Source organism: Phasianus colchicus, chromosome 1 (genome assembly GCF_987193195.1).
Source record: "Phasianus colchicus chromosome 1, bPhaCol1.hap1.1, whole genome shotgun sequence".
Taxonomy (NCBI): domain Eukaryota; kingdom Metazoa; phylum Chordata; class Aves; order Galliformes; family Phasianidae; genus Phasianus; species Phasianus colchicus.
Genome location: NC_143436.1, coordinates 133,519,470 through 133,535,172, shown reverse-complemented (window position 1 = coordinate 133,535,172; position 15,703 = coordinate 133,519,470). Strand labels below are relative to the sequence as shown.

At 38.3% G+C, this 15,703-nt stretch overlaps 1 protein-coding gene across 24 annotated transcripts in view; it reads left to right on the top strand.

Moving 5' to 3' along the window:
- Positions 1–15,703, top strand: part of INPP4A (inositol polyphosphate-4-phosphatase type I A) — a 114,260-nt gene that overhangs the window by 70,714 nt on the left and 27,843 nt on the right. For 16 of the 24 annotated variants that reach the window (XM_090127070.1, XM_031605239.2, XM_090127068.1 and 13 more), the window contains 9 exons: positions 1,854–1,933; positions 3,912–4,065; positions 4,978–5,068; positions 5,744–5,891; positions 8,629–8,759; positions 9,076–9,180; positions 9,843–9,951; positions 12,096–12,113; positions 14,610–14,793. In XM_090127070.1, the coding sequence (XP_089983196.1) occupies positions 1,854–1,933; positions 3,912–4,065; positions 4,978–5,068; positions 5,744–5,891; positions 8,629–8,759; positions 9,076–9,180; positions 9,843–9,951; positions 12,096–12,113; positions 14,610–14,793 (1,020 nt within the window). The remainder of the gene's footprint in view (positions 1–1,853; positions 1,934–3,911; positions 4,066–4,977; positions 5,069–5,743; positions 5,892–8,628; positions 8,760–9,075; positions 9,181–9,842; positions 9,952–12,095; positions 12,114–14,609; positions 14,794–15,703) is intronic. The other 8 variants (XM_090127088.1, XM_090127084.1, XM_090127057.1 and 5 more) reach the window with 3 other exon arrangements.

The window sequence follows — 15,703 nt, the reverse complement described above, 5'->3', positions numbered from 1 at the left end:
TTTCAGAGCAACCTATGTGATTTTCTCGAATAAGTCTTGTCTGCGGCCAGATTGCCCTTAACTTAATTGTAGTCATTTTCTTCTGGAAGATGGCAACGTGGATAACAAGAGCAAAAAAAGGTTCTGGGGAAGAATATTTTTACATTGCTCTTAATAATTCCCCTGCCCTTATCTCTTAGTCATTCTGTTCAGAGGTAAGATTTGCTGCCTTATTAAAAAAAAAAAAAATAAATCCAAGTTCCAGCTCTCCCTTGTAACTGCTTGGGTCAGTGGGCAGTTCAAGCCATTTATGCTCAGGCAGTTGCCCAAAATGCTAATTTAGGCTCAATGTGCTTGCTTTCTCAGAAGCAGCAGGGCTGTCCTCTTCTGTGTTGTACTTCATTGGGAGGATCTGAGGAAAAAAGAGTACCTCCTGAAGAGGTGTATTCTTTGCAAAAAGCAAGGTTTGGATCAAGGAGGGATTATGAAATGCTGGCCTAGTCAATCTGAGTTCCATTCAGTCATTGCATTCAGTGTTCCTGTATCACAGTGACTAAACTTGTATGTATTGAGATGCTTTCTCTTAAATCTTAGGGAAAGAAAAGAGCTTATTGTCCACAAGTGGAAAAATGATTTCTAATAAAGTACTAAACTTTTTACATTTCAAAGGTTTTTTACTAGTTATATATGCACATTATGAAATTAGACAGAAGTAGGGGGAATTTAGGACTAGAGGGAATGGCCTCAAGCTGCGCCAGGGGAGATTCAGACTGGACATTAGGAAATACTACTTCTCTGAAAGAATGGTCAGGCAGTGGAATGGGCTGCCCAGGGAGGTGGTGGAGTCACTGACCCTGGAAATGTTCAAGAAATGTTTAGACAATGTGTTTAGAGACATGTATTAGTGAGAACTGTTGGTGATAGGCAGATGGTTGGAATAGATGATCTTGTAGGTCCTTTACGTTGTCGATTCTATAATTTTTGTCTTCGTGCTTTCATGGAATCATAGAATGGTTTGGATTGGAAGGAACCTCAAAGCCTACCCAGCCCTAGCCGCCTGCTGTGTGCAGGGCTCAGGCTGCCCAAGGCCTCATCCAACCTGGCCTTGAGTGCTTCTAGGAATGGAGCACCCACAGCTTCTCTGGGCAGCCTGTGCCAGAGCCTCACTACCCACCGGCTGAAAAATTTCCTCCTAATATCTAATTTAAATCTCCCCTCTTTTAGTTTAAAACCATTTCCCCTTGCCCTATCGCTCATGTAAAAAGTCAGTCTCCCTTCTGTTTGTAAGCTGCCTCTAAGTCTTGGAAGGCTTCAGTGAGGTCTCCCAGAGCCTTCTCTTCTCCAGGCTGAACAAGCCCAGCTCCCTCAGCTGCTCTTCATAGAGAGGTATTCCAGCCTTCTGATTACTTTTGTGGCCCCTCTCCAACAACTTCACATTTTTCTTGTGCTGAAGGCACCAGGTTTGGTCTCAGTTCTCCAGATGGGGCTTCACGAGGGCAGGGAGAGGGGAACAATCCCCTCCCTCTCCCTACTGGCCATCCCTCTTGATGCAGCCCAGGATACAGTTGACCTTCCGAACTGCAAATGCACACTGCTGGTTCATGACCAGCTTTCTGTCTACCAGGAGCTCCAACTCCTTCTCCTGAGAGAAGGAGCTGCTGTCAATGGGTTCTTCTCCCAGTCTGTACACATGTCTGGGGATTAACCTGATCCAAGTGCAACACCTTGCATTTGACCTTGTTAAATCTCTAAAGACTTTTGTGCCTAGTGATTTTATTTTGGACTTCGGTGCTGTGGACAAAGGCTTTGTTTGTTGCAAAGTAAATAATAACAAAGTAAATAATAAACAGCTCTGGTAATCATCTTCTTTCCAGATGTATCTGTTGGGTTCTGGGACGTTCACTGTAAAAGAACTTTTACAAGAGAAGAATCACAGGTTGCACTTAAAACTAAGGTTTGTAACATTTTGCTCTGTTCAGAAATTATCACTTTTAACACGTAATTAAGATGTAGTGTAAGTTGTTTGTAAGACAGGATGAAAACTTTGTTTTTATTTTCTTCTTTTTAAGTTGTAGGCTACTATTAAGGAAAAAAAAAAAATTTTGTATTGCATGATAGTTAAAACTTGTGGAATGAGACCTTTTCAAATATGATGAATTGTGTTAGATATTGGTTCTATAAAATATTATTAAAATCTATCTAAAAATATTATTAAGGCCAGTTTCATTTTTTTCATTTTGTCCTACCAGCTCAGCATATGTTTGTGCTTTATTTTTCTCATGTTATTAATATTGGAAGCTTTTGTGGAAAGAGCATGTCTCAGGAGGGAGTGAAAAAAAAAAAGAGTGGGAGTCTGAAAACCCATCCAAAAGGGAATACATGAAATCCAGTGTGGGATGGGGACTTGGAGAAGAATGAGGACAGCAAAATGACATTGAGAGTCCTGATGTGTAAAAGTGCATTGTAGTAATGTGTGTTAAAAGCAGAACAAGAATCCTTGTCACAGAAGACAAGGAAAAATCATCAAGAAGCATCATAAGAGAGACTGAAAAAGACAGCACTTGTAGTGTAAATTTTATCAGCACTAGAATTACTTAACCCGAACACAGCTAACCAAAACATGAACATGAACAAAGTTGTTTATGCTAAGAGAGATGAATAAAGTTCAGGGCTTTTTCTGCAATGTGTTGTAAAAAAAAAACTAGCATAATTTAACAGGGGGAGCAGATGAAGGAAGTGAGTCAGAATACCAGATACCAGTGGTATAATGAGTGAAATAGTTTAATTTATCGTAAGCATGAAGATAAGAGTGAAAAAGAGGAAGAATGTGAGGGCAGAAGTTTCGTGTTTGTGTGATAAATGTGGTTATTTTGTTAGATTTATTCTTTCATGACTAGGTTGAAAATGGGCTTTCATAAATGCCTGTTTTGATATCAGGTGTATTCTTATTATAAGTCTGTGATGCATGCATGTCTTTTAATTGTCACATTATCCTTCAGATCTATTAGCTGAATGCTAAGCAGTGTCTGTAAGCACACTGGAGTTGGATATTTAGTCTTTCATTGTAGTCTTGTGTGTTTATTTCATTTGCCACTCCAGTGTTGTCTTTTCCAGGGATTTATTATTATTATTTATCTTGGTTTTCGCAGCGTATTTTAAAACATAAACAATTTTAATATACCATTCAGAATCTATCTTCAATTAATAATATAAATCTTTGCCAAAATTATTCTGTGTCATGGATGAGACAGAAAGAATGGCAGAGACAGCATAAATGACAGCAGTGGTAGATCTAGTACTGTTCTTTTTTTGTTTTGTTTTGTTTGTTTTCAAGAACCAGCAAGGTTAGAACTTTTGCTATACTGTATTCTCATACTCCCTCCCACTCTCCATCCCTTCCTCCTCAGACATATGTTCATATGGACTCAATGTCCATCCCACTAGTAAGATTGCTGCTGACCTGGAAAGGTCAGGAACAAAGTTGTATCAGTTCTTGCTGTGCAGCTGCTCAGATGTTAGTGGCCCTGGGTGTTCTTGGCACCTGCTTCCATGCACCTCCCTGATGTCTGGAATCATCTCCCACTAAAGTGTTCCTTCTTCCACTGAGGATCTTAACCTTGTTGACCAGCTAGCAGTGCTGTGCCTGATGTGCTCCAGGATGTTCACTATATATATATATACATATTTTTCACTATGGCAGACTAATTCCTCGTTCTGGTTTTACAGAAGTATTGAGGCACACACATAGATTTAGATTGCCTTCTGTTAGGAGATCTGTAATACATATCCCTGAGCAATGGGGACAGCATTTTCTTATTTGAATAGCTTATTGTAAGATCATGTAAAATTAAGTTGCAAAGATTCCTATTGAAAATGTTTATGAAATTCAAAGATTAATAGTCTTTTATAAGTGTTCCCTTGTTGATAAACAGGTCCACCTCCAAAAAAATTTCAACGCAGAGTATTTGTTGCAGGTCTGCTGAAAGTGACCGTGTAGGTAACATTACAGTTATTGGATGGCAAATGGAGGAAAAAACTGACCAAAGGCCTCCAGTGACAAGGTCACCTGATACAATTAATGGAAGGGTGAGTATAACCATTATAGCAGCTTCAGAAACATATAAGTTTATTGCCTGCATTGAAATAAACTGTGCTGAGATCTGCTGTCAACTTTCTTGTCCATTTCGTTATTTATTAGTGTTTTCCAATTTCAAAGTATTCTGAAGAGTAGCCTAACAGAGTTCTTGTTGCTCATGTTTGGGGCTAAAATCTTGGGAAAAAAATTTAGTTTACAGTGATTGACCTTTAACTTCAAGTGTTTATGGCTTTCATCAGAATAGGTTTGTAGTACTGTTAGCATACCTACCACATTGGTGAAGTTATAAGCAGTTTCAATTCTGGAACTTTCACAGGCAGCTTTATTTAAAAAAAAATACCTTAAAGGATTTTAATTAAACTGTGTAGGTTACTTTAATATTGACTTTTTGAGTGATCTGATCAAAAAGGCTGAGTGCAGGTATAGGGATTTCTCAACCTAGACATATGCTTAAGTCTATAAATCTAGTGTGCAGAAGATACTGGTGATAACTGCAGCCATACCCATGTACCACAGTCACAATGTGTATTAGGATCAATTTATATCAGGTCAAAGCTGTAATGGGCATATATTGGAGTATATATTGCTGGAGCAGCTTTGAAGACTATAAGGTACAATAACATGAAATAATTGAAGGACTGGGTAAAATTTACTACGACGTTTCAAACTGCGTAGTAGAATTAAATAAGGATGCTTGAACTGGAGTGTTTAAGTGGATTTATTATTTCAACCAGTGATAGATTTTGTCCACAGAAAATGTGTGTGTAATATTTTTTAAACATAGATTTTAAATATACTTTATGTTGAATGTTCCCTTTATGTCTGTCTAGAAGGTTCATCACTGCATGTTACCCTAGCACTGAGTTTTTCTTTATTTCTTTTTGTGTTTTGTTTTTGTTTAGACTGTATTACCAGTTGATGAAAGTTTAACAGAATCTTTAGGAATCAGATCCAAATATGCTTCATTACGGAAGGATGCACTACTGAAATCTGGTAAGCAGTGGGCTGTAACAAGTATGATTTCAGTGTCTGTAACAGCTAAGCTTCTTGCTCTCTACTTTTAGCCCTAGGGCATTTAAGCTGATGTTTTGCTGGAATAGGAACAGGGTACTGACTGAGCAGCCATTTAGGGATTGTGCAAGAACAAATTATTTTATCATCTGCACTATCATTTTGTATAGTAGAATCAGCAGTAGCAAACTTTCCTCATTAGACTGACTGTGCCATAAAGTTTTCCATGTAATTCACTATTCATAAGCAGGGTTGGTTTAGTTTTTTTGACAGAGGAGAAGAGGGGAATAGAGAAAAACTGTTGTTTAGAATTTTTTTTTTTTCTTGAAGATGGATTTTCCAGCAAATGATTGCATGAGAAGAAAATGCACAGTATGTAATAAAACGATTTCAAAAGTTGAATCTGTGTTGTATTTCCTTAATGGTGTTTTAAATCATTTTGGAAGCTTCTCATGTGAATGCTAGTAGAGGGGTCACTGCAGAACGTGCATCCTTGGAAAAGCTAGGCCGATGCCTAGTTAAACCAGATCTGTGTATCACTGTGGTACAGCATGTTAGTGAATCAAATCCACTCACTTAAAAAAAAAAAAAAAAAAAAGATTTTGTACATTTTTGTCTTAACGCCTATGCATAAATAACATGGTTTTAATTCCTCAGTGTTTGGTGGTGCCATTTGCCGGATGTATCGCTTCCCCACCACTGATGGGAACCACCTGAGAATCTTGGAGCAAATGGCTGAGAGCGTGCTGTCATTGCACATACCCAGGCAATTCGTGAAGCTGCTTCTAGAAGAAGATGCAGCAAGGTGAGCGCATGCTGGTTTGCATAGGCAGTCACACAGCAGGGATGTGGCTGCTACTGAGTTACCAAGGAATAAAACAATATTTTATGTCAGCGTGTGGGGGCTGGGCTTCAGTGTGAGATAACATGAGTGTACAGATGTGCTGATGGAAGACAACTCTTGGCAGAATGAACAATTAGGATCGTTCTGCAGTCATCTGCATGTAGCAGTTATCTGTTCTTCTTGAAGCATTCATCACTCTTCAAGGCAGCATGCTCATTTATTAGATTTACTTCCCTACAGTTGTAGGCTGTGGTTTGCAGAGGGTCATCTGGAGTGGTTTATGTGTTCTTCAAAAACAAAAATAGAATTTCCTTAGGGATGGTAAAAGAATTTTCTTTTTGAGTATTTGGTTTTTACTTTAGCTATGTTTGAATGCCCCTCTTAGAGGCCTAATTAAGCCTTAATTAGGCTAAACTAAAACTTAAAATAAACTAAACTTAACTAAAACTTAACTAAAAATAAAGCTATTTAGTGCTCTCAGTGTCCTATATTAACACATTTCTGTCCTTTGGGATACTGTGAAAGAAAATCAAATGTTAATCCATATGAGCAGGCAGAAATAGTCTACAGTGGAGGCAAGCATTTTTTTGTTTTGCAAAACTGATGACTTTTCAGAAGAAGATGGCAGTGAGAGCTGTTATCTATGGAAAAAAATTCTGCATGATGACAGACTTTCTAACGTCCGTGGGGATTTTATATGCTATTTTGTTTTTTAGAAATGTGTACTTGCTAAGGTACTAAGGTCAGTTGTGTTAGGGCCTTTAGGCCTAAGACTTGTAGGAAAAGAATGATCTATCTTGCATAGCTATCTTGCTACACTTGTGGTGGAGGGGCCTTGGGATGCACCATTACATGTTTAGGTATGAGTTATTCATTGTTTATTTTATATCTCTCTACAGCTTTCCTCACAATTCATTCAGAAGCTTCTATTCATTATGACATACAGCTAAGATAATGTAAACATTTGCCAAGCTTACCCATAAGGTGCCATCTGGGATAAATGTGATTTAAGATCTTGAAGATAATAAAAGGAAAATTTAGATGAATGGGGGAAATAGATGCGGCTTGTTGTAAGAATGTGGGCAGTGAAGTTCCTAAAAGCCTTAACCATAGAAAGTGACTGCTCAGAGGCTCTTACTAAAGTCATGCAGTGATCAATAGATGAATACTGCATGCAATTCCAGGTTAGTAACAGCCCATGTGATGGCTGATATGAACTGTGTATGCTCTGAGTTGCGTGGCTGAAAGGTAAACATCCCTTCTGTGTAATCTGCAAGAAAGATTTCCTTCTCTCAGTTCAGCTGAGGTAAACCACAGTGACGTGCAGAATTTTTTTCTGCCAGTGCTTTTATGTTTCTAAATGAACAATTATTTTTCTTTAAGGTCTGTTATTGTTACGTTATTGCTGAAGTAGTGCCCTGTTTTGGTACAGTGTGATAAATGGCACATTTGAATACAAACTGTATTCAGCTGGATATCTCAGACTTTCCTACATTCACTGTACTGTAGCCCAGAGGAATGCTGAGCAGATACACAGGCACAGCTGCTTCTGTCTTAACAATGTGGTAACTTGTAAAATGTCTTTGGATTAATCACAGCTGTTGTCTCTTACATAAAACTGCTCTGGCCCAGAACTCTTTGAAAGGGAACATCTTACTAGGGGGATATTTTGACTACCTAATTGTTTACGACATGCACATTCCCTGCTGTCTTAGCCACGTGGTATAAAGAAAGAAACAGAGTTTTAAGCTGTGAATTTGCTTTTGGAAGACCTGGGTTCAAATGCCTGGTGTGCTTTGAGAAGGGAACTTGACTAGGTGGTCACAGTAGCATCTTATGCAGAAACAGTTTACAAGTTAATTCGGTGTTAATTCGGTCCTACCTACTGTGGAGTAGAAATTATTCTGCCAAATGCTCCCTCAAATTATGTAAAAACAAATGGTTAGAGCTATGGGTTAGGGGTATTGAGAATATTAAAGAATTGAGCAGCAAAAAATCTGCTGAATCTTTTTGACAGATGATTGTTCTGTGTTTCCTTTGGTGATGTTCTTTTGAATTCTTCTAGCCAGGAGCTTTTCTGTTCAGATCTGGGGGTATTCAGTCATCCTATATTCCACCTAAAGTGAAACTGCAGATTAAGACTTTGTTGGGTGACTTTTTGTCTTTCCAAAACGTTATTGATGCTTTCACTTCTTAAGCCTTCCATGTCTGGCCTTAAAAACTGTCCTGTAGATGACCTGGCCAGCACAGATATTCCTTGTAGTGTTTGGTGCTGATCTCCCAGTGAAGATCTGTTACAGTAGTGATTTAGTTAGAGAGCCACCAAAGTTCTGTGGAGTGGATCTTCATTATCCCAAGTCACCTGACACAATAGCAGTGCCCACCATTTGCAAATCATCAAATAGTCTGAGGGCTCCTGCAGAAGGTGGAAAGCTTTGGTTTTGACTAAAACCTACAATTCTTGGGGTATGCATTGTGTTCTGCCTGCAAAGAACCTCAGGTCCCTTGGGGGGGGGCTCAACAGCTGTGCTTTTGGCACATATTTGGGAGTGTTTTTCCAGTCTGGTGACTAGGCTAGACAGGAGTGAGTTCAGAATGCATCAGCTGAGAATGGTGCTACGTTGCTATAATGTGAAACTTAGTCAAGTGGACAGTGGAGCTCAACCTCTCTTTTTTTTCTTTCTTCTTCTTTCCCTAGGGTTTGTGAACTAGAAGAGTTGGGAGAATTATCTCCTTGTTGGGAAAGCCTTCGGCGACAAATAGTTACTCAGTACCAAACAATTATTTTAACTTATCAGGAAAATCTAACTGACCTGCATCAATACAAAGGTCAGCAAGATTTATTTTTTATAATAAAATGACACTTGTTAGTGAGTAAAAAAACAAATTACTGTTTTTAGATATTATTTATTAACGTTTGTTATGAGGTTGATAATGATCTAGAAATATTTGTCTGCTCTGTTAATCCTCTTATTTTACCTGAATGTATGGTAGAATTATGAACAATAACAGAAATACTCCTCTTATTGTATGTTTTTTTCTCTGCTTTTCTTTTAGCATGTTGCAAATGATGAATGAAACCCCTTGAATATTTTAGCTTAAGCACACGCAGAGTTTTTATACTGTCTTTATTCTGTTTTCTTAGGTCCTTCATTTAAAGCCAGTAGCTTGAAGGCTGACAAAAAGTTGGAATTTGTTCCTACAAATTTACATATACAAAGAATGAGAGTCCAGGATGATGGAGGATCAGGTAATTGCTTTTTTCTTTCTTTCTTCACTTTGTTCTTTTTTCATTTTTCATAGCCAAGTTCCCACAAACTGCTGTTTTGAATTATAAATGCTACTTGGCATTTTTATAGCACCTTCTACTTGAATTCCAAATCTCTTTGTAAAAGAGGTGTTGGTATAGTTATCCTCGTTCTACAGGGTCCCTTGATTTGTATCAGAATAGTAGGGATACTGTTTGTTGTTTATTGTTAAGTTTGTGATTTTTTTTTCTCAGGAGCCATCATAAAGGGTAATGCAAAATCACACCAGTTTGTTCACATCAAGCTTTTTACTTCGTAAATAACCTAAGTTATTTCTTCTTTCGGCATTAATTCCCACTCACCATGGACATACACTTGTTCTGTGTATCAGTGCTAAGGATTCCACTAGTGGCAGGTTTGGTGGAAAGGCCAACTCAATGCCTCTGTCAGACAGACTTGTAGATTAAGAAATGAAGGACCTGCATTCAAGTAGGGTTCTTTCAACTCAGAAGTACCTGATGAATTTCCAGAGCCAAATGATACATCCTTCAAAACACTGGCATGAAGCTTTACATAATTACTTTCAGAATAGTTTTGGAATTTCCACAACTGTTTGCATAAAGATCACAAGCTTTCATTTGTAAGTCCTTTTTGTCCATCCCAGATCAGAACTACGATATAGTCACCATAGGAGCACCAGCAGCTCATTGCCAAGGCTTCAAATCAGGTGGCTTGAGGAAAAAGCTGCATAAATTTGAAGAGGCAAAGAAACAGTAAGTAGAAATGTTGTTGTGTCAGCTGATGTAATGCCCTTTCCTTACAGTCTGTGCTCAGTGATTTGAAAAAACATTCCATTCTTTGTTTTTCTTGCACCTTATTCAGTGGTTCTACTATACACTGTAAAGATTATTCTGAATTTCCTTCCAAAGGGAAGAGGAGAAACAATTTCCCCTGTACGTTACTCTATTTATTTCTTTAGTGATAGGTCTTTTCGAGTAGTTCTCTCAGTGAAGTCTTTAATTTTCTTTAATATTTGTCAATTCATTTAATTTAAGTACTTCGAGTGTGGGGTTTGAGTTCTACCAAATTACAGACTAGAAAATGTGCCTTTAGAAGCTCTTTAGCTGCCCTACATCATGCACTGAACACATGAATTTCAGACTTTCTGCCTCTCTCATAGTTTTAAGGTCCTATTGCTGAACTCTCTTTAGTACCAAACAGCTGTACCTGATAGGCAACTTGGTTTTATTTATTTATATTGCTAGAGGCTCATATATATATATTGCCTCAAGATTTATGTGCAGTTCAGGCTTCTGAATCTGACCTCACTCTGCTGTGCAGGCTGGATACTAAAGCTCCTCAATCCTGTCTTCAGGGACTGTTCAATGACCTCTCTGGAAATACATCCGCGTATACTCTATAAAAAGAGCAGAAAATGGGAAGGTCACATACGGTATAGGGAGAGCTATCAATGTGCCCTTGCAGCAAAGACAGCTAAAGGTATCCTGGGCTACTTCAAGGGTACAAAGGAAAACATAATGCAATTTGGGTCTGCGTTACTTTTGCAGCCATAAAGGAGAATTTAAGGAACAGTGAGAGTCACATGAGTCATTGTAGGCAGGGAAAGGAGACTTTACTAGTGTCATTTCAAATAAAGGATTTATAGGGTTTGGATCTGTTCTGCCAACTGCAGAATCAGTTTTGACAGTAAATAAATAGCAACATCCTGTGAACATCTGTCAGGTGCTGGTAAGAAAAGAGCAAAAGTAGGCTTGCTGCAAATATTCCCTATTTAGACTAGGATGGAACTAGGGAAAACATAAACCTGGAAAAACTGTTACTTTCCCTGTTCTTTCAAAACTACAGTTGTTGTTTGAATATCTTCCTTCTGTCAGCGTAGGACTTCAGTGTGCCTCTCTCCTGTTATATCTTAATTTTTTGTCTTTTTTTTTCTTATCCAGTAACTAAGCTGACCAGAAAGCTTAATTTCTATCCTCTAAACATTACTGAACTGTACTTTCTGGGTCCAGTTTGTAGAGTAGTGTACTTCTTCATAGTGTATGCCCAAAGAAGTTTGTACTTCTTGTGGGTCATCCTGCTACCCTGTAGAGTCACTCTGGGGGGAACTTTTTCTCCTCCAGCACTTATTTAAAAGACAGTTAACAGTTGTGTAGCAATTTACTCCTATTTATCTTAAAAGTAAGGAGGTCCAAATAACATAGCTATCCAAATAATCATAATAGGCTTTTGATGCAGCAGAATGGAGAATCAGGCATTCCATTTCATCCAGTCAGTTCAAGTAGGCATTTCTGTCTCGGAGCATTTGCTATAAGGGAATACAGAAATATATGCTATTTAGGAATATAGAAAGCTTACAAAAAAATAGTCTCATGTTTGAGACTAACAAAAATGCATTGTGAAAGACATTGTGCTCTATAAATGAAACCTCCTGTCATGAGCTTAAAGTATAAAACCACTCCTGTGGGCCACCAGAAATTCAGCTCCCTTGGAGGATGAACTTGAAGTACTGCTTTGAGGATATGCATTTCTTCATAGCTGTTAGTATAAAATAAGTTTTTAAAATCTCCCTGGTAATATGGTTCTTCTATTTTATCATAAAATCCAGTATAGTAGAATTGAGTTCCATCTCCTCCGTTTCATTGTTACACAGATATTGTTCAGTTCTTTCTCCTTTCTTTGGCAAAATTGCACGTACTGCATCCACAACATTTCCCCAGAATAATACATGATCATCTGGCAATCTGTGTTTTTTGCTTACAAGTTTAATTGTATGTACCTGCATTGTTGAAAAGATGACACAAATATGTTATTCCCCATAAAAGTTTGTTTTGTTTTCTGCTTCTGGTATTTGCTAACAATCTGCTAATTTTATTTTGGTTTTTTGTTTTTTTTTTAGCAGTTATGAGGAGTGTTGGTGAGTTTTCTGTTCCTGAGAGTTCTGTAGAGAGGGCTTCTGTTCTTTGGGTTGTTTTCTTTTTCTTTTCTTTCTTTTCTTTGGCAAAGGTGTGGTGTGTTTTAACGTGTGCAGGGCTTTTTTAATGTCATGCATCATGGCATCCCTAATTGTGCTCTAAATAATCGTAGCTGCTTTGTAGAACATACATGAAGGAACTTCCTTTCATCTGCAATGTTTGCTTATAATGAGCAGCTTCCTGCATCTCTCTAAACATACTAAAAAGCTAACAGCAGAATGTGAAAATTTTGCATCTTTGCCTCTGTTATTTCGAGTGCAAATCACTTAGAGAAATCAGAATCACAGAATGGCCTGGGTTGAAAAGGACCATAATGATCATCTAGTTTCAACCCCCCCCGCCATGTGCAGGGTCGCTAACCAAATCTTCTGCCAGTGGTCCTTGAACCTTTGTAGTTGTAGATTGGGCATGGTTTATATTTTTTGTAATCTGTGTCTACATGTTATGGTGCTCCATGCTATGAAAATGAAACTTGGTGGTTCAGCAGTGCAGAAGTTCTGCTCTAAATCACTCGTATTGAAGGCTGAATCCCTTGAACTGAGAGTTTAAGCAGAGCAAGCCTGTGTTTTTACTTGCTGATACTGTGCAATAGAAGCTGTTCATTTGAAAAAGCAATTGCAGGTTGGAAAGTGGATTTATGTGAACTTTATGCCATGAAATTTTCCTCCATTCATCCCAGCAAATCTTTGTGATTAAAAGTGTAACAATTTCAATCGGATCTCAGTATGCTGCATGGCCTTTTCTGCCAAATACGTCTTTATGCATGTTGACCACACTGTCATAGAAATAAATTGCTCAGAGGAATTGTCACTAAGATCACTCATCAATATAGAGCATGAATCATGTACAGTGAAAGTCCTAAGAGCTAAGATTAATTTGCTGTATAACATAGCAGTACTGGGGAGTGCTTGTTCTCTGCCCCAGTTGAGTGGCTGACCAGGGGGACGCTAATAAGAAAACTCAAGACTCACTTCTGCACTTCATCCTTTGAAAATGAATCTCCCATCTTTTGTAAAGGATCTCAGCCAGATATGAGATCAAGGTCCTCTCTTGCCTTAATATCTCTCGAGGGGCAAGAACTGGTATTTGTTGCAATGATTTTAAAGCATACCCCATGCAACTCTCGTGTGTTACCTCACAGACACACTGCAGAAATGAACAGTGTTGCTCTGGGAATAGCAAAGGAATTCAAACTTCCCAGATGTAGTGACCTGAGGCAGCTTTGCCTGGAAAGGAAGCTCTTCTCCATACAGTCTCAGCAGCACTTCTCTCTTCAGGCACTGCTGAGCTCAAGGTTTACAGTAGGTTCTTCTGTAGTGTACTACACTGAAGCCATTTGTGTGTGGAAAAAAAGGAGTAACATTAAGATAATATTGAATGGATGTCACCTCATATTTGTTGCTACATCATGAACGGGCATCACACTTGAGACAGCAGGAGGTGAAGTAAAGGCCTGATCTCTGTGTTGATTTCTCTCTGGGAGATCAAAAAAAGAGGGTAGTTCCTGGCAAAGGGAAGTTTTGGTTTAAATGAATTTCCTAAGCTAAAAAGATGTTTTTGTGAATAGTTTTTCTCAGTTAGGATTAACTAACCCTTTAGATGTGCTACAATCCTTTCATCAGTTACAGACAAGTGTCCAACATGGATCTTTACTCCAAAATCAGCTTCTGTAGATGTCTAAACAGCGTACTAATATAAAGATGTGTTTTACTTGCATAATTTATTTCCATTTCTAGGTGGAAAAGGCTAGTTCAGTATAGCTTTATGCAGTTAGAGCTGTGTCTGCAACAGAGACTGTTGTACCACAGCCTTAGTTTAACATGGTGTGTGCTAACAAAGGCAGAGTCTTTGGGTTAGCCTGATATATAATTTGCTTTTTATGTCTCTTACAATTGCTTTTGCTGGAGTAACTTTAGTCAGCCTGGCAATTGAAGAAAAGATAGTCTAGCAGGATTTACTAGCTGAAAAAGGTTTTTTTAATATCACACTCTTTATTAGTATTGGAAAGAAGGTGGATTTCCTTTTCTCAATGGTAGGGTGACAACAATAGCTGTGTGACAGCACTGTTTTACAAAACAGGTCTCATTGAAGTGTCTGTGTTGTAAGGAGAGAATGGGGCAAGCTGTCACTGCAAATGCTGGTTCTGTCTCAGATGGCAAGATCTATCCCATCCATTCTCCTCAGCAAAATTGTCCCTCTGGTATACAAGCTCTGCCCTCAGACACTTGGCATAAGGGATTAGTAAATCTGCATCCTAACGCTTTCAGTAAGGCAGAGAAGGCTCTAAGATCATGCTCCTGATGTGTAATTGCCAACTGGCCTTTCACTGTTGATTGCTAGGTAAATTATTGTTGTCTGCCATTAATTGTCTAGCATGCTACTGCAAAGTGTGTACCTCTGGAGCCATTTTGCCCCTAAAATCCATCTTTCTTTTTCAGCACTTCAACAGGTTCCCAGTCAATAATATACATTCCACAGGACATTGTTAGAGCAAAGGAAATCATTGCACAAATCAACACCCTGAAAACTCAAGTGAGCTATTATGCAGAAAGGCTCTCACGAGCTGCCAAGGATAGATCAGCTAATGGCCTTGAAAGAACACTTGCCATCCTGGCAGATAAGGTAGGAGAGTAATAGATCTTCACACTGAAAAACACTGTTGTTTTTTTTCTCACTTTCTTTTGTTTACTTTATCTGGTAGTGTATTATAAGATGTATAGTCAGTAAAAAAAAAAAAAAAAAAAAAATCAAATCTGCTTTAGAATTTGCTGCACTTATTGTTTTTTCTCCTGTTCTTCACACTTCCTTGCCTTGAGAATGGAGAACAATGTCCTCTGGTTGCCTCTATTGATTCACTGTAATCCAGAAATGAACATTTCTTCATTTTCTATTATACTCTCTTTCTCCATAACCATGTTGTTTCTTTTAATGCCCCTCTGAGTCATATGTCAAGCAGCAGCAGCAACTGGGCAAAGCTTACATAAATGAAACTCTTCTGTAGTATTCCACTGGTGAAATGAGGGATAATGGTGACACAGCCTTTGTCTGAGTTAGTGATGTGAGTTGGTTATTTCTTGACATTTGTTAACAGAAGACAGACTGTAAACAGTCATTTACAGGGACAAAAGCCAACTACAGTTTTAGAGACTGCTTCTGACCCTGAAGTAGATCTGGGTTCTAAATGGCAGCAATGGCAGTGGCATATGCTCAGTCAGTTAGCCATAAATTGTCCCAGTTGAGGGGTTATGTGTGTACCTTTGCAGACCACAAAAGATAATGTGACCACATGCAAATGTGTTAGTAATAATATTCAGTCTAAATGGCACTGTAGCATGTATAATTAATCCACAGGATTTTCTACAGCATAGTGAGGGCTTTCTCTTATTTAATAGACAAACAGGTCATTTTTTTTTTTTTCCATATTCACATAACTTATCCTTTAATACAGGATTACTAAGAAAGGAAACAGGTTGTATTGTTCAGTAGCTACGTCTTCATCTTTTCTCTTAAGTCTTGCTTGCTATTATTTGAG